The 25,014-nt window shown below is 38.2% G+C and overlaps 3 protein-coding genes across 5 annotated transcripts; 2 read left to right on the top strand and 1 right to left on the bottom strand.

Annotated features, from left to right (window-relative positions):
* Positions 1–174: 174 nt before the first annotated feature.
* On the bottom strand, positions 175–5,841 carry LOC122083690 (SH3 domain-containing protein 2-like). Its single transcript, XM_042651565.1, has 5 exons — positions 5,502–5,841; positions 1,797–1,919; positions 1,625–1,694; positions 1,379–1,530; positions 175–297 (listed from the first exon to the last, which is right to left on the bottom strand). The coding sequence occupies exons 1-5, from the start codon at positions 5,559–5,561 to the stop codon at positions 187–189; spliced, it is 516 nt and encodes a 171-aa protein (XP_042507499.1). The 5' UTR covers positions 5,562–5,841; the 3' UTR covers positions 175–186.
* Positions 5,842–8,489: 2,648 nt separating this feature from the next.
* LOC122084439 (subtilisin-like protease SBT3.9) lies at positions 8,490–16,406 on the top strand. 3 transcript variants are annotated; one of them, XM_042652670.1, is made up of 11 exons: positions 8,961–9,192; positions 9,286–9,377; positions 9,598–9,695; positions 9,788–9,946; positions 10,019–10,130; positions 13,379–13,919; positions 14,190–14,287; positions 14,433–14,672; positions 15,123–15,237; positions 15,323–15,542; positions 15,641–16,406. In XM_042652670.1, the coding sequence occupies exons 1-11, from the start codon at positions 9,112–9,114 to the stop codon at positions 16,210–16,212; spliced, it is 2,328 nt and encodes a 775-aa protein (XP_042508604.1). In that variant the 5' UTR covers positions 8,961–9,111; the 3' UTR covers positions 16,213–16,406. The 3 variants fall into 3 exon arrangements, with proteins under 3 accessions (XP_042508605.1, XP_042508603.1, XP_042508604.1); XM_042652671.1 differs by lacking the exon at positions 8,961–9,192 and adding an exon at positions 8,490–8,917 and having other exon boundaries at positions 9,788–10,130; XM_042652669.1 differs by having other exon boundaries at positions 8,960–9,192; positions 9,788–10,130.
* Positions 16,407–22,375: 5,969 nt separating this feature from the next.
* LOC122083480 (GATA transcription factor 5-like) lies at positions 22,376–24,250 on the top strand. Its single transcript, XM_042651310.1, has 3 exons — positions 22,376–22,631; positions 22,760–23,074; positions 23,184–24,250. The coding sequence occupies exons 1-3, from the start codon at positions 22,488–22,490 to the stop codon at positions 23,922–23,924; spliced, it is 1,200 nt and encodes a 399-aa protein (XP_042507244.1). The 5' UTR covers positions 22,376–22,487; the 3' UTR covers positions 23,925–24,250.
* The last annotated feature ends 764 nt before the right edge of the window (positions 24,251–25,014 follow it).

Below are 25,014 nucleotides of genomic sequence, written 5' to 3'. Positions count from 1 at the left end.
ATATATATATAAATATATATATATAAGAGAGAGAGAGAGAGAGAGAGAGAGAGAGAGAGAGAGAGAGAGAGAGCTACTGCCAAGATGAACTTGTGGAACAAGTCCAACGTAAAGGGGTCACCAACCAAACAAGTCAAACTACGTTAGCATGATAAATCCTGCAGAATGAAGTGAAAGAAACACATCTCAGGTTACCTGAGCTTCAGCTTCCTGTCGCATTCTATCATATCGTTGAGCAAGATGCCGAGCATCCTCCAGTGGTGCTCCCACAACCATTGCTCTTAATGGCTCCGCAACCTGGAGATTCAACACATTGAGATATCAATTAGCTATACAAATCTAAGCAGAGATACACACACTACAAGATGAGTTGTAACCCCAGAGCCATAATTACTTTTGAATGACAGCCAAATCTTGGAGGAATTCTACTAATTCTGAATTTCTGACTAGACAAAAATTCCATAAATTCTACCACACTCTGCACGGGGCATATTCTTGGCAAATTTAACAACAGAAAAGTTGGAAGACCCATAGTTAAGACATCCTAGACCCTCTATAACACGGAAGACACCTGATGCAACCATGGTTTGAGAAACAATTCCGGGTCGCTATGGACCCACCCAAGTGTACAATAGAGTATGATAGAATGATGGCAATTTTGTAAATACATTGAAGATTAAAAAAGGGTAGCAATTTGGTGATAAAACATAATTTTTTAAATGGTTACTTTGGAAGACATATAGGGGTTAGGATACAAAGGGAAATAGTACTTATTGAATAAGGATAAACTTGGAATGAAAACAAAATAAAGGAGAAAGAGGAATAAGGAAAGAAGCGATAAGGGCAAAGGGAGTTATATGGTGAAATAAAATAAGGGGGGGGGGGGGAATTAAATCATAACCCAAGGGTGGAAACTAGAACAAGAGAACTCAACTAAGGAGAATGAGAGAGGAAAGGAGGGGAAGAAGAAACAAGAGAATGGGAACCAGATCGCAGAAAAGAGGGAGAGAGGACGAAGTCAGAATTGCAAGGAGGGGGCGAAAAGGGATGACAGCCAAGCTGCCATAGGCCACACAGTCGTCAACCAAACAAACTCTAAATCTGAAATAGAAGTAAAATCAAATCTTACCACCTATTTGTTATAAACGTATCTAACTTCCTACCAAAATAAAATAAAAGATTACAATATCAACCCAATTTAATGCCTACATACCCGAGTTGAGTTCAACATAAAGTAGTCAAATAAGGAGGATGCGTTATATTGAGTGCTAATGCGTTACCACCAGAGCTCAAGGGAAAGAACTACCCAAAAATATGTTGAACTTTTTGTCCTCCATCCCAAAGTTAGAAGTCATAGCGAGCAAAAATTTTATCAAACCTGTGTACCGAGGGCTTTCAGTAAATTCCCACGTTCCTTTTCCATTTGACCACGAGCTCGTGCAAAATTCAATGCAGCTTTTGATAACGTATTACCACTGGTACACGTATTTTCAACACCATATTTCCTGCTATCTTCTGACAACTTTGTACCTAACGGAAAGTTGTGGTTTGATGTATGTAACATGATAATAAAGGCAGGAAACAAACAGAGATTTACCAATGGACGCAAAAGCTTCATTCTCACCTATCTCAACTTGTTTGGACCCAGTAACAATATAACCTTCAACACCACGAACTATATCCCTTTGGAAGTGCTGGTAAATAGAAGAGAGAGAGAGAGAAAAAAAAAACACATTTATGGGTTGACCCAGAATAATAAAGCAAAATCACAAGATAAAAACAGAATAGTGGTTGACCTTGGCTGCACGGGTTGAAAAGTACAGCTTTTCAAGTTTTTGATGCTGTTGCAGTTCTGCTTCATCTGTAACTAAATTATCTGACCCTCCATATCCTCCACCTCCAAACTGCTTGAAGACAGCCTGAAGTATATTCATAAAGAATCATGTTATGCAAAATTTAAGTGTTTCAAATATTTACCAGACAAATATATCAGTTCAAACATAGAGAAAACCTGAAGCCAAGGGGTGAAAGTGATCATTTAGAATTACTAGACAGAAGTAAAAAATAGATGCATTAACATGTTGTCCACGTATAGTAAATAATAAATGCATCTCAGAGATCTAGGCAAAAAGAATATTATCTTTGGCCCTACCTGCCAAAGAATATGAAGAAAAATGGTTTTGGCAATGAGGAACTTGCGCTCTTCAGTGTTTAATATTGGGAAAAGAGTAACAAAGCACACCCGCCAGTACAATAGTCTTTACTTGGCTGGGAAGGAACTAGCTCCTTCTGGGAAACAAATCAAGAGGGAGAAAGGGAATCCTTGGCTGTGGCAACCAGACCTGATGCAGATTTCCAGCAGAAAGAAGAAGAAAATATTTTTGCTGCAGTTTGATTTGATTTGGTTCACCTGGTTCAAACCAACCACAGCAGTTCAAGATTGATTCAAGTTAGACTCACTTTTAGGTTCCCAATAATATGGATCATGAATTAAGTATTTTTGTGTTTTCTATTGTATAAGCCCAAGTATGAGGGATTTGAGTGCTACAAAAGATTAGGTGTTTGTTTCTATTTTCTTAAAGTTTCTAGAGACTTTCTATTTTCAAGAAGTTAAGTTGTAATGGGACTCTTCCTCAGCCCACACATGGAGTGTTTCCTTTTTCTATTTTTAACCCTTATAGCTGTAAATAAAGAGAGGAGTTAGAGCCTCCCCCAATGGTTTGAATGAATGGAATGTGGTGATTCAGTGCATGCTGGTGGTGTTGATTCAGTGGTGGTCCAGGTGTGATTTCCCAAAAACATCTTCGGGGTGATTCCAAGTAAGATTCCAGATTGTAATTTCTGATATTTATATCCATTCTTCTTCCTGTCTTCTTCTTATTCTTCTTTTCTCTCTTTCTTTCACTGAAATCAGGTCAGTAGAAAACTTTCCCTTTTCATGCGCAGGATATTGTGCATGCTGGTTTATTTGTTATTCTGCTAACTGGTTGTTCTGTTTTCTCCTCAGCGTTGCATTCTGGTTTCTAGTTTTGCTTTGTTTTCATTTCTGTTTTCATAGCCAGAACAGCCCCATCAATACTCACAACTCTCTTACACCCTTTGTTTGGGCGCGTGTATCTCTGCTGTGCTCGTTCTCTCTGCGCTCCTTGCGTCGCTGCGAGAGCCCTAGCAGGTTCGGGGGGACACGGGATGGCCGCCGAGCCATCCCATAGCATGAGTACTAGTTTAGCGTTTCCGTTCCTTCGATCTGATCATACTTGCTTGCAGGACTAGCTTAAGATCGTGACTAGTTAGCCTCTTCTCTTTCAGAGTTTTATTTACCAATCTGATGCATTCCTGTTTCTGAAAATATTCTGCTGTTATGATTTTGTCCTCTTCTGCTGTATTGATCCTATTTTGTTAGGTCAATTCCGACACTGCTATTCCTTAGTTTCCCCTTCTGGAATCTTGTTCTCCTTCTGATTTTAGTTTAGTTACTATTTCTGTCTTCTGAACTCACTTTCTAATTCTATATTCTCTTTCTAATTTTAGATTCAGTTACTCGTTTCTAATTTCTAAATATGGTAGTTACTACTTTTGGTAGTTTCTAATTTTATTGATTTCTAGTTTTGGAATTACTAATTTTTGAATTTAATAATTCTATCTCTGGTTTCTATTTGTTGGAATTTTCCTATTTCAATTAGGGTTCATGTTTTTGAATCTGACTGTCAGAATTCTCTCAAATTTTTTGGGTCCTCCATACCCAATACACCATTCGACCAGACTTTCATGACTATATGAACAGTCATTATTCTGCAATTGAATTTCTTCCAATTCTGATTTGGTTCCAAATCTCTGCGATTTTGGATTTATATGAAGTTTTCTAACCCTAATCCCTTGGCACAACAGTAAGGTTGCTCCATCACGACCTAGTGGTTGCAGGTTCAAGTCGGGAAACAGCCTCTCTGCAAAGTAGGGGTAAGGCTGCATACATTATGACCCTCCCCAGACCCCACAGTGGCGGGAGCCTCGTGCGTTGGGTATGCCCTTTTTTCTAACCCTAATCCCTAAGATGATTAGAATACACCATTAAGACAAAGCTGACCCATTTCCTTTGAGTTTTTATTTTTTCCCCCCTAACTTTTTGGGATACACAAAAGGAATAAACAAGAATGTAAAAGCATACCCATCCAAACATAGAATCTTTCTTTACAAGGAATAACAACCCCCCCGCCACACTCTTTAAATTTAATCCTGAAATCGAACAATAGAAGCAATAAACTCCTAGTTGCCTAGATTGCAGTTTATTTTCTCAATCTGGGTCGTATTTAACTACATTATATTTTCTGATCAGTCAAAATGATTTTATGGAAAACTTATCCCCAGAAAAACAAATATTGATATATGTCTAGAAGGCTCCCTAACCACATTCTTTGCGGAATGACAACAGAAATTTGAGCACATAAATCAAAATGGTTAGAAGGCATCAGCAGCTTTGCTCAGCAAGACATTTTGCCACTGCTTTTAACTGTATAAATCCCACATTAGATAACTCCAGCTTCATGTCCATAAAGAAGCCACTGCCCTATGGTTAAGCTACTTCATTCAATAACCAGCTCTGCACTTGTAGTGTACATATTAAGCCCACGATAGGAGGATATCAATTGAAGGTCGAACTGTTGTCATACAATGTTGCTTTGCAATTGCCAAATGAAAGGGATTTAGGCAAATATTGTCACTCACAATTTTTTTTCTTTTTTTCTTTTTTTTAGTGTAAGGGAATTTGGTTTTTATTGAACTATTTTTAAAAGCCAGTTTAGGATTTCAAGTACATCTGAACAAAACTTTTTCTTTCTTTCTTTTTTCCCTTAGTTTTTGGAAAGAAGAGATCATTTATCGAAGGCCACCAATTGTTCTGTTTGTAAGGGAAATTCAAATCCCTCCTACTTCCAACATGTCTGTAGCTGTAGTGCTAATCAAATAAATGATCAAATCACTTCGGTTCCCACAGCCGTATTTTATTCTGTTCACATATTTACAGGTCAAATCTAATAAAACGTTTTACAGTTTCCCCAAATGCACAAGCAAATCTACTCTTACGACTGTTTGGAAGTGCCCCCGTGATCCAACATTCACTACTTAACTGACAAGGGGACCTAATGGAACCCAAAAAAGGCTAAAGTCTCCGCCTTTCAATCCCTTTCAAATGCCGAAGGAAAAATAATCGTCCTATCACAAGATCGACACCAAAACCCTTAACTCAAACTGCAAATGCCAATGTAACAATCCCTAGCCCTAAACCTAAGCCACTAAAACAAAACAAATAAAAAGAATGAGCTGCAGAAAGCCAGAAACCTGATCGTACACATAGACAGCTAACCGCAACGGTCGTTTTATTTCAAACTTATAAAATTTCTTCAGAGGAAAAAATCTCAATGGATGGAGAGATCTCTCAAAATTAGTAACTGAAAGTGATTATTGTAACGGTGAATTCAAGTAAAGATAAGATTAGGGTTCAGAACCTGTTGTTGCTTTGCGACCTGTTCCCGGAGCTTCGTAGCTTGCTTTCTGATTGCATCCATTCAAGGAGTACTGTGAATGTCTCAGGCTTCTGTATCAGAATCAGAAGCAGAAGCAGAAGAACCAATGTGGGAGAGAGAGAGAGAAGGAAGGGAAGAGAGATCTAAAGAAGAGAGAAAAGACTTCCAAAATAGGAGAAAGTTTGGTCTTTTTAATTTGTCGGAAACTCGGTCCAATGTTAAATGTCCATATATCAAGCACGAAGGATTACCTCACGCGGTCACACCTAAATATCGTGGACAGCGTATCGGAGTCGGCCATCGCCGACGAGCGATTTAGAAATTTGAAATGTTCTTGGAGTTCCCTTTTTTAATACTCTTTCTTTATTTTATTTTTTATTCTTTTCTTTTTTTCTTAGGAAGAGGATTTGATCGGGTATGCCATGCTGTGGATGTGAGAAGATTCTGATTGGACGGACCTTGATGTGTGTGCTACACAGTCATCATTAAAGATTCCAAAATAAGGGTTTGGGTAAAAAACTATGATGCACAATTAATAATCAATAGAACATAGTGACATAACCTTTTTCCTGAATGAAAAGGTCTTCTGAGCCCACCAAAAGCCCAACAGGGTCTGGGTTGGGCTTTGTGGAATAAGGACTTTGTCTAAGCCCATCTTGGCCTTGTATATGAGTATCTTATATAATATATAGTTATGCATAATTATATCATACACGTGGTCAAAAAACATGGGCAACCAAAGCCAACCCGGGCATGCCTAGAGCAAAATATAAGGGGTTGCTATGGTTGATCAAGGCCAATTAGGTCCAGCCAGGGTCAATCTAGGGCTGGGTTGGGTTGAGCTCTATAGGGCTTGGTAGAACTTGGATTATGTGCCGAGTTACTAGGAGATAGGGTTGGGCCGGGCTTTTAAAAACCTAACCCAACCTGACCGTGGATGCCCCCTCCCTCTCCCTTTGAAAATTTTAACTTGCTGACCACATCTTATATGACTTGGCATCAGGCTAACAAAAAACAAATGTTAATTACACTGGCCTCCCTTGCAGTTTGTTCTATTTTTATAACCATCCTTTGCAAGACTAACAATTACTCTGTACCTCTGTAGTTGACGGTGTTTGAGCTCCATTTGGAATAATCTATTATTATGTATATGTGAAAGTTGGAGATGGGATAGTGTAGGTATGAAAGTTGGATCGAGATCCTCCCCAATAACTCTCCTTCCAATCAGATATAGAGATGTTTGGGGCTACGTGCTAACCACATGGGGCTGCTTGCCTGTGTTTGGTTGAAAAGAAGTTGGAGGAAAAGTTGTTGGGGAGGATCTTAATTTGTGAAAGTTTGGCTCAAATCACCCCTACTTCAAGGCATTAGGTGGAGATCAAATAACATATTAAGACACATCCAAGGCTCCAGATAATCGATGCAATGCTATACCACGCCATATACCATGTTAGATAAATGGCAAAACCATGAAACACTAATTAAGGTTCGATCCCAAAACCTCAAAATATTAGGTGAAAGAATAGTCCAATAGTATTTCCTTTTTGCATGAATAACAAAAATATATTAAGACGCATAATTTTTTTTCTCTTTCTTTTTTAGGGTGAGGTACAAAGCCTTTTTCTTTTATGTTGCAAGGGCCACTATGGCCACACATGAATACAAGACCAACGAGGGGCCAAACAAATCCCACACAAGGGGACCAACAAGAGGCCCAATCGGTAGGGCGTAAACGAATTCGAACACCTACCATTGGATTTACGTTAGTCTTCACAATTCAACAGCTTAGACATACGAGTACAAAATCCACTAACACCATATCTTCAAAATTCAAATGTGCTCTCAAATTTTTGCACTGTTTGATACTTTACATTGTACCATTTGAATTCAAAATTCGAATGAGATTGAAAGAGAAAAAAATGCAGAAGAACCACCACCCACCACCAAAAGAGAGGCAAACATCACAGAAGAAAGGGATTGGTGTGCCTTTTGGGAACCTCCCTTTAAACCTAAATTTCTATTTCTGTCACAGCAAAGGCCGTAGAATGCGACAACACTCACTCACTCACCCACCCATTCCCTTAATAGTACTAAGCCACTCACGAGTCACTAAGCCAAGGAAGTGCATTTTTTATGGGCATTGCCGTCTCCTCTCATGGTGGAAGTCAATGGTCAACGACTTTGGTACTTGAGATTTGAGAATATCATTTTCATCTATCGGTGGTCATGTGGTCATCGTCAGATTGATATGACAGAATCCAGCCATATCGGGCAGTAATCGAAAAGGAAATTGCCTTTTCATACTCCTTGATCCATGCTAAGGGTGTCAGAAACCAACAAAAACTGTCTAGAGTTACGTGGATCCCTTCCTTCCTCTTGTTGCCAACGCCGAAGTGAGGCCAGCGGGCAGAACGAGGTGTGTAAGGGACTGAGTTTTTTTTCTTGAGAATATTCGAAGTTCCGGGAAACGTAACCTTGAAATAATGCAAAAGGTAATGATAAAATAAGAATAATTAATGGATATAAATTTATGAGATTTGATAAGGTTATCTATTTCCTCGATGAAATAAAATTCTGCTTTAATATTAATGGAGAATTGAATTATAATACTCGTCTTCACACTTTTCAGTATTACTTACATTACAAAGAAACCTTGTTATAAATATATAATAAAAAATCTTAATTTTAAAAGTATAAAATTATTCTCAAATAAAAAAATTAAACCGTATCACAGTCCTGCCTATCGAGGCGTCTGCACCAGTACTTTTTAGATTAAATTATTCGTAAAATTTGTGAAAAATGTCGATTGATTCATAGGGGACGAATTATGGTAATTTGTTCTAATCCGAGACATAAGCCTGTTTAATAAATGGTTTAATTATAGCTTTAAAAAAAAAATATTTATTAAATGATGTGGTTCTGTTTTGAACCGTTAAACAAACGATTTCAAACAGTTTTGGTTCGAATCGTTTAAACCGAAACACTTCCTATGTCTGTGTCCCTCGCTTCCTCGACGAAGGCAAGGCCTCCAACAACTCATACAGATGGGGATCGATGATATGCAGATCGCTTTTCTTCCATTCCCAAATTTCCATAATGACCACTACGCATTCTCTTGAAATTTATCTCTAATTCTCTATTCAGTATTTGACCTAACCGACCAAGCACTCACACACACACTCAGAAAAGAAAATTCCTCAATCCACAATAAAGGAAGTTACAAATTGCAAACAACCACGTTAGCAGGTTTGATCGATCGGGTTTGACAATAATGTACGACAATAATCTCTCTCAACCTCTCTCCGCATTTCACAGTGCATCCACAGATCCGGATTTCAGGAATCAGTACAGTGGCGCACCATTGCCACTAGTAGCAGTGTTTCCGCAGCTAGGTTATGGTAATTTCATTATCTCTTCTCTGTTGTTGGTGAGTGGTGGGTAAGTGGGTCCCTTGCTTCTTCTTGTTACATTTCTTTCCTTCAAGGTTTGGAGTCACTAGTCCTGTTATTCGCTTATCACTCTTGCTCTGCAACTACATATATCCACTTTGATTACACTTTTAGTCCTTCGTTAGGTCTCCTTGATTCATGTAATGGCTTGTTCATCATGGGTTTTTCTTATTTCTCTCGAACTTGCCATTTCTGTTTCTCTATTACTTGCAACTGCAAGCAACGTGAGGGTTCTGCTCCTCTTCTTCTGATATTGTCTCTGTTATACTCGTAGTGTTTGTTCATGAACTATTTATATGTTTATGGTTATTCTATAGGTTCACATTGTCTATATGGGCGGCAGACACCCCGATAAACCTCAGCTCACTCAGGATTCCTATCATGAGATTCTTTCCACTCTACTCGGAAGGTTCCACTTGTTTGTTATTCATCCATTGATATTCCTTTCCATTCAAAATTTCAGACAGATAGGCTTCCATAATTATTCTTTTCAAATGGAATTGTAAATTGTAATCACATTCTCTATTAAAATTATTCTTCGATAAAGAAAACAGAAACAGAACAACTTACAGAGTCGTAAATTTTTATAGCTTGTGATATTAATTGTTGAGCTCTGGTCCTTTTTCCAGCGAACATGCTACGACGTCGCCAATTCTGTACAGTTACAAACATGGGTTTTTTGGCTTCGCTGCAGTGCTTACGCAGTCCCAAGCTGAGCTTATTGCAGGTCTATCTGCGAACACAACTCCTCTATTTTCTTAACATGATTAAACGCACTTGAAAATAAATACTCTTTTTATTTTATTTTTGTGAATCCAGCAAGTTTCCCTGGAGTTGTTTCTGTAGTCCCGAATCGCATTTTTAGTCCACATACAACTAGAAGTTGGGATTTCCTGCAAGTGGCACCCAATGAAGAGGACGGGATTCTTTCAAAGAGTCAGTCAGGCGATGGGTCGATTATTGGCATCATGGATACTGGTGCGTGCATATATGCTGCATTTGCTTTTGTATTTTGGGATTTGCTTTTCTGTATTCGTGTACGTTGTGTAGGAATATGGCCTGAGTCTCCGAGCTTCAGGGACAATGACATGGGAGAGGTTCCATGTCGATGGAATGGGGTATGCCAAGAAGGAGAGGAGTTCAATATCTCCAATTGTAATAGGTTAAACACCACTCCTATCTTTTCTTACTTTGCTTCCTTTATGTAGCTACATTTATATTCAAGATTCCAGGTGTATTTTCGTTGCATTTCCTTGTGTATTTTCTCGCCCTGGGTGGGGGGTCTTTAATCATTACGTACAATCTCACTGTTACATCTTTCCTGAATAAAAATCCAACCATTGATGAACTGATGAACATAGGTTTAGTTCCTCTAAATTTTGTTGTTTCTCACCGTTGTGTTTGAAATTTACCATGAATTCCATCAGAATTGTTATTCATTTACCTCTCTTCATGCACTGGTGATCCCACTTGTCGTTTACTCTCGATTTTTTTCTCTATAATTTTTTCGTTTCTACAAATTTGCCTCTATTTGACGTGGATGCCCATATTCCCACTAATTTCTTTAGAAATCATGTTTTTCACATAGCATGTTTCTCTCAGTTTTTCTGTCTCATTTTTGTTTGTTTATTTATTTATTTTGACAGCCTGGTATATTTGATCCCATTCTCTTCTTAGTAACTTTAAAACAAGGGATGGTCATTGTGAAGATATTTCACCATCCATGTTATGAATAGACAGCAAAACATTCATTCAATATTGACTGAATCTGTGATAGGTTGAATACTCAACCTTGACACAACTAAGCTATATTACAGCTTTTTTTTTTTTTTTGGGCTGTGGAAGTGCACAAATCCTGTTCTTCCATTCACTCGCATTTTATATCTACTTTTAACTTGCTATATAACCCATAGGCTTTGCTCACCACAGGGTCTAGCCACAAAAGTTAGTGCCTTTAGTTTCTTGCAAAACCCAGCAGTCACTAAAGTACGAACAGAAGTGGGTCTGCTTCTTGGAACTACGACGGTCATGGTAAAGCAAGTGGTGGCCTGATTATAGGTTGTTCATATGCAGCAAACAAATATAATTATGAATTGACCTCTTGAAATCAGGTCTAGCACTGCAATTCATGAGGATAACTGAATCTAGAAAGGCACTTCCTTCATGGACCGTTTGGAATGATAAAGGAGGAGGAGCCTTATAGTATGAATCAAACAGATTTAACATTATGTCACAGGAATTTTCATAAGCACAGACTTAGTGGATGTGAAAGTCAAATGATCTTTTTTTGTTCCTCGGTTGAAAAGAGATGTCTTGACTCTTGAGCAATCGGAGAAGCACTTCGATAAACAGATTTGATCTTGACCGACTCAATTAAGGTGCAAACTTAGCACTCAACTTTGTTTTGGCACTAGTTTCTAACACCTTATTTGGACAAGAATGAATATGATGATGCAGTACGAGGCCAGACACAAGCACTTAGTGATTGATTTTAGAAACTGTTAGGAACATGTTTATCATTCCCATAATTCCAAAGCATTAGTGGAAATCTCATTGGAGTGCTTTCCGTGCACAAATAACAGTGTAATATGTGTGCTTATCATCCAGAAGTTTAAGCCTAAGTAATATAACTACATATTATAGATTTGATTGGAAGATTGACATAATGGACCTGATTTAATCTCATTTATGCAGAACTATGAGAATTTTAAAAGCTAAGAAGCTAATATTGTAACTTATGAGAGAGATGGGCCTGAACCTTTTGTGTCATTCATAGTTTCCACTAATTAAGATCACAATTGTAACTGTAATAGCAGAAGCAAGGACGAAACTAATAACATATCCCCAACAAAAGAATTCCTTCAATAAATTATTCAATTCTTCTGTAAATAATTATAACTAAATATTTTAAATTCTTTTTGAGCAATTATACCTCAAATTAAGTGCTGGGATTAGAATAACTTTCTTCCAAGCTCTAAAAAAGCAGCTAAAACAAGATGAAATTGGCCATTAAAACTTTGTAGTTAGCATCCATTAAAAAACATGATGGATGAACAATCAAATTCCATGTGAGTTTTGAAAACCATTCCGTTAGCATCCATTAATTCAACTGCCAGAGCGATTGATGGCAATGAGAAAAAGAAACCACAAAGAAGTTTCGTCTGGTATTAATGAAAAGTTGAATTATAAAACCATGATTTTAAGGGAGGTAAAAATTTGCCAAATGATCATCTTTAATTTTGTCATCAGATGGAGGCTGTTGCTTGGTGCAATGTTAGAACCTCTGGCTGCCAGCGCAAAGATGTGGGTTCAAGTCTTGAGAGCAGCCATTTCGTGCAAAATACCAAAGGTTATGATCCGTTTCTAGTCCATGGGGACCCTCCATGAACTGGATTTACACTGGTTTACAGCCTTCAGTTATGTCATCAATGTTACAACCACATTTCCCAAAAGCTCAAGCTGTTAAGTAAGGGCTACAACAATTTATATCAACTCAGCACCACACCTCCTGCATGTGCAGGCCCACAAACACACGCACATGGCTCTGCAAGCGATGCTATTATGTGGTAGTGCCTTCACATAGCACCAAGGAGCACAAGGCCTAGGGCCACAACAACACATAACACAAACCCCTGGCACTTACTAGGGATTGACCACTTGACCTCCTGGCTCAGGTACTCTGTTACAATTGCTTATCCCAAGCTCAGGCTGTTAAGTAAGGCCTACAACAATTTATATCAGCATGTACCAACAATAAAATTCTAAATATTTAATACTAAAAGGTAAATGGTGATACTGTAGTCAATCCTACAGAGATCACAGGCAACAGATGGGTGGAACATATCATAATTGTAGAACATATTAGAGCAATCAATAAATTAAAGCTGTTTAGTTTAATTTTTATGTTTATCAAATTACTGGTTTTGAGTTCTGACAAGAAGACTGCTTTCATGAGTGTAAGAAAAATCTCATTTTCACAAGAAAACTTGTTTCATTAGCTTGGGCATCTGATAAAATTGTACAAACCAGTTTTAATAAATTCTTTGAGATTTGTCATGCTCGTTTTTCTAATCGCATCTATGGGTTGGATGATTTCATTCTTATTTTTTCAATTCTTCATCTTGTAGGAATAGGAGTAACTGTTCTTAGAAAAGTGGCACTGTCCATTTTGCAGCAATTGCTAATGTGTTTTCCAACTAGGGGAAATCATCTGTTGGTGGAAACCTTAAAAGTGTGTTCTGTTTGTTCTCAAGGAGCAAATTGGATTCAAAGGAGTAACTGGGTTCTTTGCTTCCCATTTTTTTGTTTAGATTTCACTATGTGTATTTGAAGTGGCAGAAGCATAGACCAGGAGTACGTAGACTGGCTTTTGGAGTTTTAATTCATCAGATATTAGGCTTCTTTGTGCAGGAAAATTATTGGAGCACGTTGGTACTTTAAAGGGTACGAAGCTGAATTTGGAAAGGTGAATACAAGTGGGATTGAGTTCTTATCTCCCCGGGATGCGGCGGGCCATGGCACTCACACTTCATCTATCGCAGCTGGTGCATTGATACAAAACGCAAGCTTCATGGGACTCGCTCAGGGACTTGCAAGAGGTGGTGCTCCAGCATCTAGGTTAGCCATGTACAAAGTCTGTTGGTCAACAGGTGGCTGTAGCTCGGCTGACCTTCTTGCAGCTTTTGATGATGCCATTTCTGATGGAGTGGATGTGCTTTCTATCTCTCTGGGCTCGCCAACGCCACTTGATTCTTATGTTGAGGATGTTTTGGCCATTGGTTCATTCCATGCTGTGGCTAATGGGATAACTGTAGTCTGCTCAGCTGGAAATTCTGGTCCTTTCTCACAGACAGTTTCAAATACGGCTCCCTGGATTATAACAGTTGCAGCTAGCACAATTGATAGAGCCTTCCCCACTGCATTTACTCTAGGGAACAACTTAACTTTTGTGGTACTTTCTCATTTGAATTTTAAAGATGGACATCTGTGCTTTGTGCATTTATAATTGAGAAATGCTGATTAGTGTATGCATATGATTATCCTTGCCTAAAGAATATTGAACAATCTCTTTGATGGCAAACATATTGATGTGCATTGTCGTATTTGAAGACTCATTATCCACTTATTTTTAAGTTCAGTAATATTATTTCCAAACTTCTATAGGTGCTTTCTTATATCTTCACTTTAAGTCAGTTATTCAACTTTGGACAACTTAATGTAGGGTCAAGCTTTGTATACGGGGAATCATGTGGAAAAGTTCTACCCAATAGTTTATGGAGAAGATATTGCTTCCACTGATTCAGATGCAAATAATGCAAGGTACACTAGAAGATGTTTGCATTTGCTTATGCTGTTAGTCCAAGTTCTGCATTATCCTCTATGCTATAGCAAAGAAGGGTTAGCCGTAGCAGATTGTTTATTTCTATAAATTTCTCTTTCAATTTTTATTTTTTCTATTCTTCAGAAGCTGTGATATAGACTCTCTGAATGCCACTTTAGCAAGAGGAAAGGTGGTTCTCTGTTTCCAATCTTGGCTACAGAGGTCAGCTTCTGTTGCTGTAGCAACCATAATGAGAGCTAAGGGTGTTGGACTTATCTTTGCTCAGCTCCCAACAAAGGGTGTTGCTTCTTCCTCTGGAATCCCATGTGTTCAAGTGGACATAACAGTAGGAACATCTGTGCTGATATACATGTCAACCACCAGGTAATCCTAATAGGGTGTGTTCGGCCCCCTTTTTTGCCTATCACTTGCCCACTCTGTAATTATATGTATTGTATCCCCTTGCTTCTTTTACCTTCCCCCCATAAACCTTTCACAATTAACTGTTTTCGTATATTTTTGGCTTCTCTTGCATAATATAATACTATTTTTCTATTAAATAATATTCGGCCATACTGACCATGCCACTGGCATCTTCTCTTCTTCTTGTTTTCCCTTTTTGGAAGTTGGAATGATGAAAATTGGAGACATCTTGAAATTTTATTTTATTTATTTATTTAGTGTTTTTGTAAGAGTGATTTTTTATGTACTATCTTTTCCCTGGTAAGAAATCCTACCATTTCACATTGCCATCATTTACCAATAACAAGTAGCAAAATTTCTTGCAATGGGGGGAGTAAGTTGCCTTTTATATTATTGACATTTATATCACAGAAATCCAGTAGTCAGATTCAGCCTTACAAAAACGACTATAGGGAGACAAATTTCCCCAGAGGTGGCATTCTTCTCATCTCGTGGACCTAGTTCACTTTCTCCCTCGGTGCTGAAGGTTTTCTTCCTTTAACTTTGTTCAGAATTATTTCTTCTTTATTATTATTTTTATTTCATTTATGTTTATTTCACTGTGTACACAGCCTGACATTGCTGCTCCTGGGGTTAATATCTTAGCATCCTGGTCCCCTGCTTCCTCTTTGGTGGGTGATGTTGGTCAAAAGAAACTACCTTCACTTGACTTTAATATCGACTCTGGAACCTCCATGTCTTGTCCTCATATTTCAGGTATTGTGGCACTTGTCAAGTCTATACATCCTGACTGGAGCCCTGCGGCAATAAAATCAGCATTGATCACAACAGGTAAAACGGATAATTATGCTCTTTCCGTTATAAGATGTGATTTATGGGTTGTCAAATTTCTCTCGCTCTCACTTTCTCCCTCTCACCATCTCACCCAGCCTCTACGAAGGATGAATATGGTCAGACTGCAGTGGCTGAGGGAGCTCCTCACAAGCAGGCTGATCCATTTGATTTTGGAGGCGGCAATGTCATTCCTAACAAAGCTGCTGATCCGGGTCTTGTATTTGACATGGAAATCTTAGACCATATATATTTTCTTTGTTCAATGGGCTACAATGACTCTGCTGTGAGTTTAATGACTAGGCACCAGACAATCTGTGACCGTGGAACCTCGTGGTCTCAGTTGGACCTCAATCTGCCATCCATCTCCATTCCGGAGCTAAAGAAGAACATGACTGTCTGGAGAACAGTTACAAATGTGGGTCCTGTTATGTCTATATACACTGCTTGTGTTAAAGCTCCTCCAGGTGTAATTGTGGAAGTTGAGCCAGAAATTCTGTCATTCAATTCTACAGCGAACAAGTTGAAGTTCAAGGTGACTCTCCATTCCATGTTAGAAGTGCAAGGTACATACACCTTTGGAAGTGTTTCTTGGGAAGATGGTGTACATGTAGTAAGGATACCATTGATTGTTCGGCTTGTTATTGATGATTTCTATGCAGATACTTGATGCAGGTAGTAAAGGCTGTATGCCTGTACCATTATTTTATGATCAATTTTTAAAAAATATTTTCTTGGTTCTTGATGGGGGGATGTCCTAGTACCTAAAATGCTAGAACTCTGATAACCTACCCATACGTGTATGCTGTGCTTACGTTTAGGTGATGACCTCTCTCCGACTCACACCTTCTGCGATTAAGATTACATGAAGGGCATTTATGAAAGCAAAAAAGATGGATGCCATCATCTAATAGTAAGTCCAGAGGGAGATGATCCAGACTCATTATGCTGTAATTTTATACGGGTACTTTGAAGCCTCAGGACTCTAGGTTGGTCTCATCCCTAGGACAGCCCATCTAACTCAATTTTGGAGACTGAGTCAGGTTTTGTTGAGCTGATCCAAATGAAGTATTTTAAGCTGTGAGACATCTGATATTAAGTTTACATTAAGTATGAGGCAAGAGATCTCTGCTTGGTTGCATGGCTCCTGCACCAGCACGGGGGCTAATGAGAGCATGCACATGGGCATCAACATGAATGAAATTTTTTGTTTCACTAGGCTTGGTGGTAATTTTGCACCCTCCTGTATTATTGCAGGAGGCATACTGTTAATTATCATACATTGTTTGCCATCGAACTACAGTTACCTGAAATTTAAAATGCGTTGGAAATTTAAAATTTGAATATTTAAATTTCAAACACATTCCTTACTAACTTGCAAAGACTTTATCTTTCTGTTTTTGGGGGTGGGTTTGTGGTGGTTTAGTCAATGGATTTTTATTTTATATCATAATTAAAGAAATTTACTTGTAAATATCAAACATGTCATTATATTTAAGTATTAAGATCAAATGTATTTAATCCTCTCCCTCAACCACTATTTCTATTTACCTAAATATCCCTATGATATATATATATATATATATATTTTCCCATTTACCCGATGAAACAAATTTTCACATTTACCCGATTTCTCTAATTTTCAAAAGGGAATGTTTAAATGACACTTTATAAGTGAATTTAGAACTTGTAAACTTCTTTTGATTGCTCTTGGTCTTAAGCCTAAATGCTCCGAGTGAAAACAAAAAAAGAAAAAAAAAAGTTTGGGAGAGAGAGATCCGACAAGCTTGAACCTTTAGAGCGCGGAAGCCTTGATCATCCCCTCTCTCTCTCTCTCCCCGTCTCCCTATACTGAGGGGTTGGGAAACTCAAATCCAGTGATGTTTAGAGTTTTTGATTTCAAGGGTAAGGGATGGGACCAAATACCTTATCTTCAGTTTGGGGGTTTTGCAATGAAATGTAGGGATGTTGTTGGATCATGCCATCCATTCTTAAAGGGTTTGCAACAAAGAAGAAAACACCCTAAGCTAGATTTGGGTGTTTTGCAATGAAGGTTAAAGGGGTAAACTTACCGTTCTTCAGGGGTAGTTTGGCCATTAAAAAAAAATTAACCACGTGATGTTATCACTTAACGGGAGCAACTAACATGGTAGATTTGTATTATTTTGATATGAAAGTAGGGGAGGTATTTGATATATCCCAAAAAAATTGGAACACATGATATTCCTAAAAGTCACATGGGTGATATAAGAAATTTTCCCTTTTTATTATTTTCTTAAATATCTTTTTAAAGATTTCATGCGTGTGCGGTTAAAAGTTAAGACCAATGTAAAATGAAAACTTTCAAGTGAATTCTCCTTTTCCTTATAGATCACCTACAAAAGTCTGTTTGGACGTTTTTCACTTGGAAACCTACCAGAACCCCAGAGATGTTGATTATTAATGCCATCTTAATGGGCTTAATAGGGCGTAATGGGGTTTAATGAGCTATTATCTTTTGTTTTTAATCCTGAGAAAAGGTTGTACACACTGTTCAATTGTTTATCATGAATTAGTTTCTCGACATTTTTTATGTAAGGCTGCGTAGTTATTATCCTTTTCTCCTCTCAGCCTTACACATGCAGAAGCCTTGTACATCAAGTACGCATTTTATTTTTTAGAATAGTGCATTCGTCACCCATTAACTACGCTTTAAAACTACCTTGAAGTCATGTCAATTCCTTTAAAATAACTAAAATGTTGACTTGTAGGTTAAAATAAGGGGAAGTAGGTATTATTACTTAACGTTTGCCATTTGATCTGTGGAGGCAACTACTTGTTTATTTATGGATTTACTTGATAATTTGACTGAGGCATTGCCCTACTAAGCCTAATAACCAGGTGGCCACATCAGCCAACCCTGGGAATGACAAAAATAGGTAAGCCTCACCCACTTTTTTTCCTAATCTGATTTGACCATTGGATTCCGATTCCTCAAAGACTCTACCATCAGAAGCACTTGATAGTGATAGTAGTCTAAAAAAAAAAATGATAATAGTCAAAGATGATTTGAAGGTCTTTACACAATGAGAAAGGAAATGTTTAAGGCAAATTGCTTAAAGTATTTACATGTAGGGTTTTCTAGTGATATAGTTGGATGGAATCAAATCTCTTTTGAAATAAATGTGATAAGATAGAGGTTTCACTCTGCTTCAGAGTTTTTACTTAATAGTAGATAGTCCTTTCTTAGTGAGGCTTCACTCTGATACCAAGTCATCCTTGTGGCATGAATGTTGGGGCTGAGAAGCCTTTATGATTCTATTGATACGGATCTTGAAAAAATTCAACTCTCTAAATCAATTTATAAGATGAGAGAACCCTATCAACTCAGATCAATTTTTTCTCAAAATTGATATAAGATTAACCTCCATATATATATATATATATATGACTGATGGCATAACCAACACTCATCACAGCTGGCAGCGTGTAGATCCCACTCCTAAAGAAACAAATGAAAAAAAAAATGTGAAACCTCGATAAGCTTATCCTTGTGGGAGTCCCACATTTTTCTAAAGAAGAAAGATCTACTAGCAAATTGCCTTAGATATTCCAATACTTAAAAATGACAGATAAAGTAGGCCGACTTGGATTGAAGCTTCTACTAATAAAAAGTCAAAAGAGGAATGCTAAGCGTATAAAAATGTACAAAAAAGGATACTTTAACCACAAAATTTGGGGAGTCCTCCGCTCCTACCATGTAAAAACAAGTAAGACCCACTATGATTTTGACTTTTGAAATAATTTGAGCGCGTATTAAGGCCTTAACATTGCCCACCATTTCTCAAATTCAAATTCGTTACTTCACTTCTAAGTGACTTTAATAATGTATCCGTTTGATTTACCAAATTATAATAATGTATGCTTTTGTAGATTAGAAATGTACAAAGAAAAAAGGTTGAAGGGAGGAGCGGTCAGATGCCCAAGATGATAGAGCTGGAAATCTCACCAATGAGACAACGATAGATGGATTCATTCATATATTTTATCGGAGGAGAGAGAGTCCATAGAGAGCATATTAGGTTCTCCTACAAGAGTTCATGGAGTCCATAGTTATTTTAGCAGGTTTTTAATTTTGGGCTTCAGAGTGAGAGAGTGACTTGTCTCTCATGGGTTGGGGTAAGGTGGGTTATGTCCCCCCTTGTTTTTTATCATCAATTTATTTTTTAATAAAATTCTAGAGGCAATCTCGGGTCCCAGATAATATTCGGGGTAAAAAAAAAAAAAAATCTAGAGGCAATCTCGGGTCCCAGATAATATTCGGGGTAAAAAAAAAAAAAAAGCTCGTCTCATACGAGAATCGTTCTTATACGATCGTGATCCACACAGAGAAAAGCTTTGTGGTGGATTTCATATTTGTGGAAATCTAATCCATGGTCGTGCCAAGTAGGTCTCATGATTTCTTATTGGTCTCATGCAAAAGTGATAGTCTAACAGTGGAAGTTAATAGTTCGATATGGAAACTTATAAGAACTTGAGCACCCTCTTATTATTTGTGAGAAAAAAAAAGAAAGCTAGGTGGGGTGGTCCTTACGACCTGACACAAGGGTAGGTGTAATTATCTCTTTACCTCCATTGAAAAACCCCAATAATGTTGATACTTCTATGTGCACTTTCATTGGCCTCACGATGGTGCAAGGGCCACGTGACTAGGTTGCGATCTCCAGCTATTATTTATGTTTCTTAGCTCCTTGGTAAATTATCACTTTATGGTTTGAATTACGTTGGATGAAATAACAAGTAACTTACATTAATGGTTTAGTGCACGGTATTGGATTGGGTATCAGTTATTTATCAATAAATAAATAAAGATAATTGTTACATTAGAAACTAAAATGATATTAATACGGATCGATTAAGATTGAACAGATTTACCCTTGGTTTTCCTAAAAAATAATTCTTATTGTTTTTCCCTTGGTATACCATTCCACCAATATATATATATATATATATATATATAACCAGAAGAAGAAGAGTACATGTGATCATGATTTCAAGTATAACCAGAAGAAGAAGAGTACATGTGATCATGATTTCAAGTATTAGTATCGTATCAATATTGACTGAGATCGATACTGATTCTTGACCAATTCAGATCGACTACTCATATCATTTTGGGGATAAAATCATAAAAAAAATATATATATATATATATATATTTTTTTTTTTAAAACAAGGACAAAAGTGACCAATGTACACCAATTCGGATCGGTGCGGATGCCTACATCCTTGCATGTGATGGGTTTCTTTCTTCTTTTTTAATGTAGCAGAGTAGCATAGAAATCATGTGAGTTGAGAGTTGGGCGACAGCAAAGCTGGGCTTCGCTTGTTTCGAAAGCAAGCGTGTCCGGTGCTGGGACTCCATTCTTCACACTCCACAGTGGCCGGTGGTGGTGATTGGAGACACTTTTTATTTTTTATTTTCTCATGATGAAGACAGAGGTTGTTGTTTAGATGAGGCTTGAGAAAGTAGTACATGGAATTTGTTAAGGGAGAAACCATCCCAAGGGAGACTGGGGTACCCTTTTTCTCTCCTTTACCAGCTCTGCTTTAAACTATATAGTGCCACACCATACCATAAGTGCCAGAGGTAATTGCAGGTTTTAAAAGACTAAAAACTAGAGATGTTTTTTTTTAAATGAAATATCAATGGTGGGCACAGGGCGGCTTCCAAATTGCATCAGAGTTGCTATTTCATTTAATTCCCCTTTCACTTTCTCTTTCTCTGAACTGAAGTTCTTGACTGAAAAGAGTTCTTATACTTTCCAGTGTCGTTTTGTGACTATTTTCTGAAAGCTCTGGGACCCTGTCTTTGAGAAGGTTTAAAATTTAAATTTTAAAGTAGGAAATCCAATTTGGTTTGTGTAAAAGTGAAAAAAAAGGAAGGATTGAGTGTTAGTACCTTGTGAAATTTAGGCATGATTGGAGGAAAAATCAAAGGGAAACAGAGAAAGAAAAAGAAAGAAATCAATCCTGAGAATTGAAAAACAACCCAAAATAGCGGCGATCAACGCGGTGAGAGTGTGAGACTCACACAAATCACATACCCATCTCTCTCTCTCTCTCTCTCTCTCTCTCTCTCTCGAAAAGTCCCCAAATCCAGACGGAAACTCAACATTCACCACCATCACACCGGTGGCGGAGAGAGAGAGGACATGGGATCTCCCCTCTGTTTAATTGATTTCAAAAACCCACAAAAGAAAAAGGAGAAAAAGGGAGAATCAGATTGAGTAATAGAAAGGGACAAAACTAAAAAGAGCTAAAAACCATAAGAAGAAAGATGGGTTGTTTCCTGGAAAAGTCTCAGATTTTGGATGATTCCTTTCTTTCTTTTCCTTTATTTTTTCCCTCAATTTTGGTGTGAGATTTTCAGCTTCGGTGGGATAGGAATTCAAAATCCGGTACCGACTCTGTGTGGGAAACTCTGAAAGGGGTCTGATATGGCTGGCTACGCTACCACACGCGCCGCCCACCTTACACTGGAATTCTTTCTTGGAATAGTAAAATATGAATTAGAATAGTCTTCTTTACTCTTTCTTCCTAGTAGTTTCATCACCTCCATTCAAACTCAATATCTCCAAAATTATTTTTTATTTTTTATTTTTTATTTTAAGATTCTTTTTAAGATTATTAGAAGACGGGGAAAATTAAAAAAATTGACTTGTCAGGACTCAGGACCTGGACTGGACTGGGCTACCGTTACATAACTTTGTCCCTATTACATTTAAAAGCTTAGAATCTTTCTTATCTTCCTTACCTAAAATATATAAAATGGTACAGAAGAGGGAAGAGGAGTAGGACGAAACAAGAGAGAGAGAGAGAGAGAGAGGGGGGGTAAATTAAAGGAGGCTAGACCTGAAAGGGAGGATAATTGTTTCGTCCAAGGACCCTTTTAACCCTCAATCAATGCTCTACCAAACTACAGCCCTTTGCTCCTCTTTCAACCCTTCTTCAACCACTTCTTCCTCCTCCTCCTCTGTTTCTGTTACTGCTACTTCCTGTCCTCTGCCTCCTCACTTCCCCTTCTGTCCTTTACCTTCTCAGGCTCAGGTAACAATATTATCTATTATTTTTTAGCTATGAAATATTCCTTTTAATGAAAAAATTTGTTCTTTTTTCTTTTCTGGGAATATTCTCACAATACAATTTGGTCTTTTGTCTTGCTTTTTTAACTATAGATAAAACCAGAAATGGATTGCGTGGTGGCAAAAGCATTGAAAGGCAGTTTCCGACCAGAGATGGGCTTCATGAAATCATCTCCGCAAGCGTTTCTTGATGAGCCGTGGGTTGGAAATGTACCGACGGTTGTTCCCGGCGACGATTTATTCGTCGACGACCTCCTCGACTTCCCCAACGACGATGTTGAAGAGGGTCTTTCTCAAGGACTAGAAGGAGAGAAGCCCTGCCCCTCTGTTTCTTCTTCCCAAGGAGAACAAACCTTCCATGATAACTCCAACTCTGCTAGCTTTTCCTTTTCAGAACTCACCGTTCCGGTAAGTAACCATAGAGAAAACCCACAAAGAGACTTCATTTTTTCTCTGATTTTTTCTTTCTTTCATTTTGATATAACTTGATTTTTTGTTTTTGCCCCCCTTTTTCCAGGCGGACGATTTAGCAGACTTAGAATGGTTATCTCACTTCGTGGAAGATTCTTTCCTGGAATTCTCAGTACCAAATCCATCCTCCACTTCAAGCCCCACAAACAAAACGCAGAATGGAATCCATAAGTTGCCTGAACCGGAAGCCGTAAAAGGTGCTTCGGTGAAACCTCCCAGTTTCTGTTTCCCAACGTTTGTTCCGTGTAAGGCCAGGAGCAAGCGTTCCAGAACGGGAGGGCGAACATGGTCTCTGGGGTCGCTTTCGTTTACCGAGTCGTCTTGCACATCTTCTTCATCGACGACGACGACGACTTCGTCATCGTCCTCCTCCACGTCACTCCTTACCTTCTCGGAAAGCGGCCACAACGTGGACTTTTTGTATTACCTAGGGAAGCCGCCAGCGAAGAAACAGAAGAAAAAGAGGAAATTGGTGGCGGAGGCCACTGGAAGCCAGCATCACCACCAGCAACAACCACAAGCTCCAAGGAGGTGTAGCCATTGCCTTGTGCAGAAGACACCGCAGTGGAGAACAGGTCCTTTGGGGGCCAAAACACTCTGTAACGCATGCGGTGTTCGCTATAAATCAGGTCGCCTGTTGCCGGAGTATCGTCCAGCTTGTAGTCCGACTTTCTCCGGCGACATTCATTCTAATAGCCACCGCAAAGTTTTGGAGATGCGGCGGAAGAAAGAGTCGGACTTTGCTGGAATCCCGCTCTCGTTAGCTCCGGCTGTTCAGAGCTGCTGAGTTTCACGCTTCAGGTCGGACAGAGGAAAACCTAGACTAGACGGTCTATGATTCCGGTTGAGCCGTACCGACCGGGGTAACGGTTCAGATGTAAATTTTAAGTAGTGGGTGGGTGGGTGAGACTTTGGAGTAGATTAATAGGTGTTTTTTTGTAGGGGGTTTCAGTGTAGGTAGGCAGCGTTTTTTGGTAGAAGGTAGGTTTAGTGTTAGTGACCCCCCTCCCCCTTTTTTTTAATTATTTATTTGAAGGCGACATATTGTTTGTCACAAGGGTTTGTAATTTTTTTTTTTTACAAGAAATCTATTCTACAATCTTTGATAGAAAAGACATGATCAAGATAATCTATATGTCCAACTTTAGAGTCTAATCTATCAAGGGAGAGGGATAGGAATATCTCTCATATGTGATAAATTAACAGTTGGCACCAATGGGGGTGCAAGATAGGACATTGTATAGAAGAGGGGGAAGAGAGGCTCATTGGGTAAAGCTGCTTTGCCCGCTGGCTAAGCTTAGGACAACCTCATTGCTTGTTGCATATGAAATTGCCGAGTAGATTTGCTAATGGCCAAACGAAACTCAATGATACGCGGATGGTGTGCCTAACATTTTTCTTTCTATCAAATAGTCAATGTATTATTATGCATCTTATAGCAACTAAAAGAGTCATGGGCATACCTAAGATGACCCTGGGAGAAGTGGTGATAAATACCTGCATATCTTAAGTCTTGTATTAAGTAGGACTTTGAATAATGTTGATTTGGAGGGTAAGGATCCATGTAGTCATGTAGTTTACCCCATTTAGTTGATATAATGTTCGATCATTTTTGTTGTTATATGGTTATGCATCACCATGTATGTCTATTCATGTGTACCAAATACTTTAACCAAATATTGTCCCAAGTCCCCACTAGCAATAATAGATAGTTTAGATAAGAAACCATGAAGATAGTAGGGAATGACTATCTCTTCTAAATTTTCATAAAAATTATCCCTTCTCTTAAATGAAAGATAAGGCAAAAGGGAAATTACTTTTAAGGCAATGGTTATCCGAATCACCACAGTACCTTTCACATTGATTTTTTTTTTTTT

The sequence above is a fragment of the Macadamia integrifolia genome, chromosome 7 (genome assembly GCF_013358625.1).
Source record: "Macadamia integrifolia cultivar HAES 741 chromosome 7, SCU_Mint_v3, whole genome shotgun sequence".
Classification (NCBI taxonomy): Eukaryota; Viridiplantae; Streptophyta; class Magnoliopsida; order Proteales; family Proteaceae; genus Macadamia; species Macadamia integrifolia.
Note: the sequence above shows the minus strand (reverse complement) of the source record. Positions and strands in the feature narration are given on the sequence as shown.

Excerpts from the sequence above, each read along its gene's own strand:
- LOC122083690 (XM_042651565.1), bottom strand. The coding sequence starts at position 5,561 with ATGGATGCAATCAGAAAGCAAGCTACGAAGCTCCGGGAACAGGTCGCA. Across the intron at positions 1,695-1,796 it reads TTTCAACCCGTGCAGCCAAG|CACTTCCAAAGGGATATAGT; the intron begins GTCAACCACTAT and ends TCTATTTACCAG. Across the intron at positions 1,531-1,624 it reads GTCCAAACAAGTTGAGATAG|GTACAAAGTTGTCAGAAGAT; the intron begins GTGAGAATGAAG and ends ACTTTCCGTTAG.
- LOC122084439 (XM_042652669.1), top strand. The coding sequence starts at position 9,112 with ATGGCTTGTTCATCATGGGTTTTTCTTATTTCTCTCGAACTTGCCATT. Across the intron at positions 13,920-14,189 it reads GGAACAACTTAACTTTTGTG|GGTCAAGCTTTGTATACGGG; the intron begins GTACTTTCTCAT and ends AACTTAATGTAG. Across the intron at positions 15,543-15,640 it reads ATCAGCATTGATCACAACAG|CCTCTACGAAGGATGAATAT; the intron begins GTAAAACGGATA and ends CATCTCACCCAG.
- LOC122083480 (XM_042651310.1), top strand. The coding sequence starts at position 22,488 with ATGCTCTACCAAACTACAGCCCTTTGCTCCTCTTTCAACCCTTCTTCA. Across the intron at positions 22,632-22,759 it reads CTTTACCTTCTCAGGCTCAG|ATAAAACCAGAAATGGATTG; the intron begins GTAACAATATTA and ends TTTTAACTATAG. Across the intron at positions 23,075-23,183 it reads TTTCAGAACTCACCGTTCCG|GCGGACGATTTAGCAGACTT; the intron begins GTAAGTAACCAT and ends CCCTTTTTCCAG.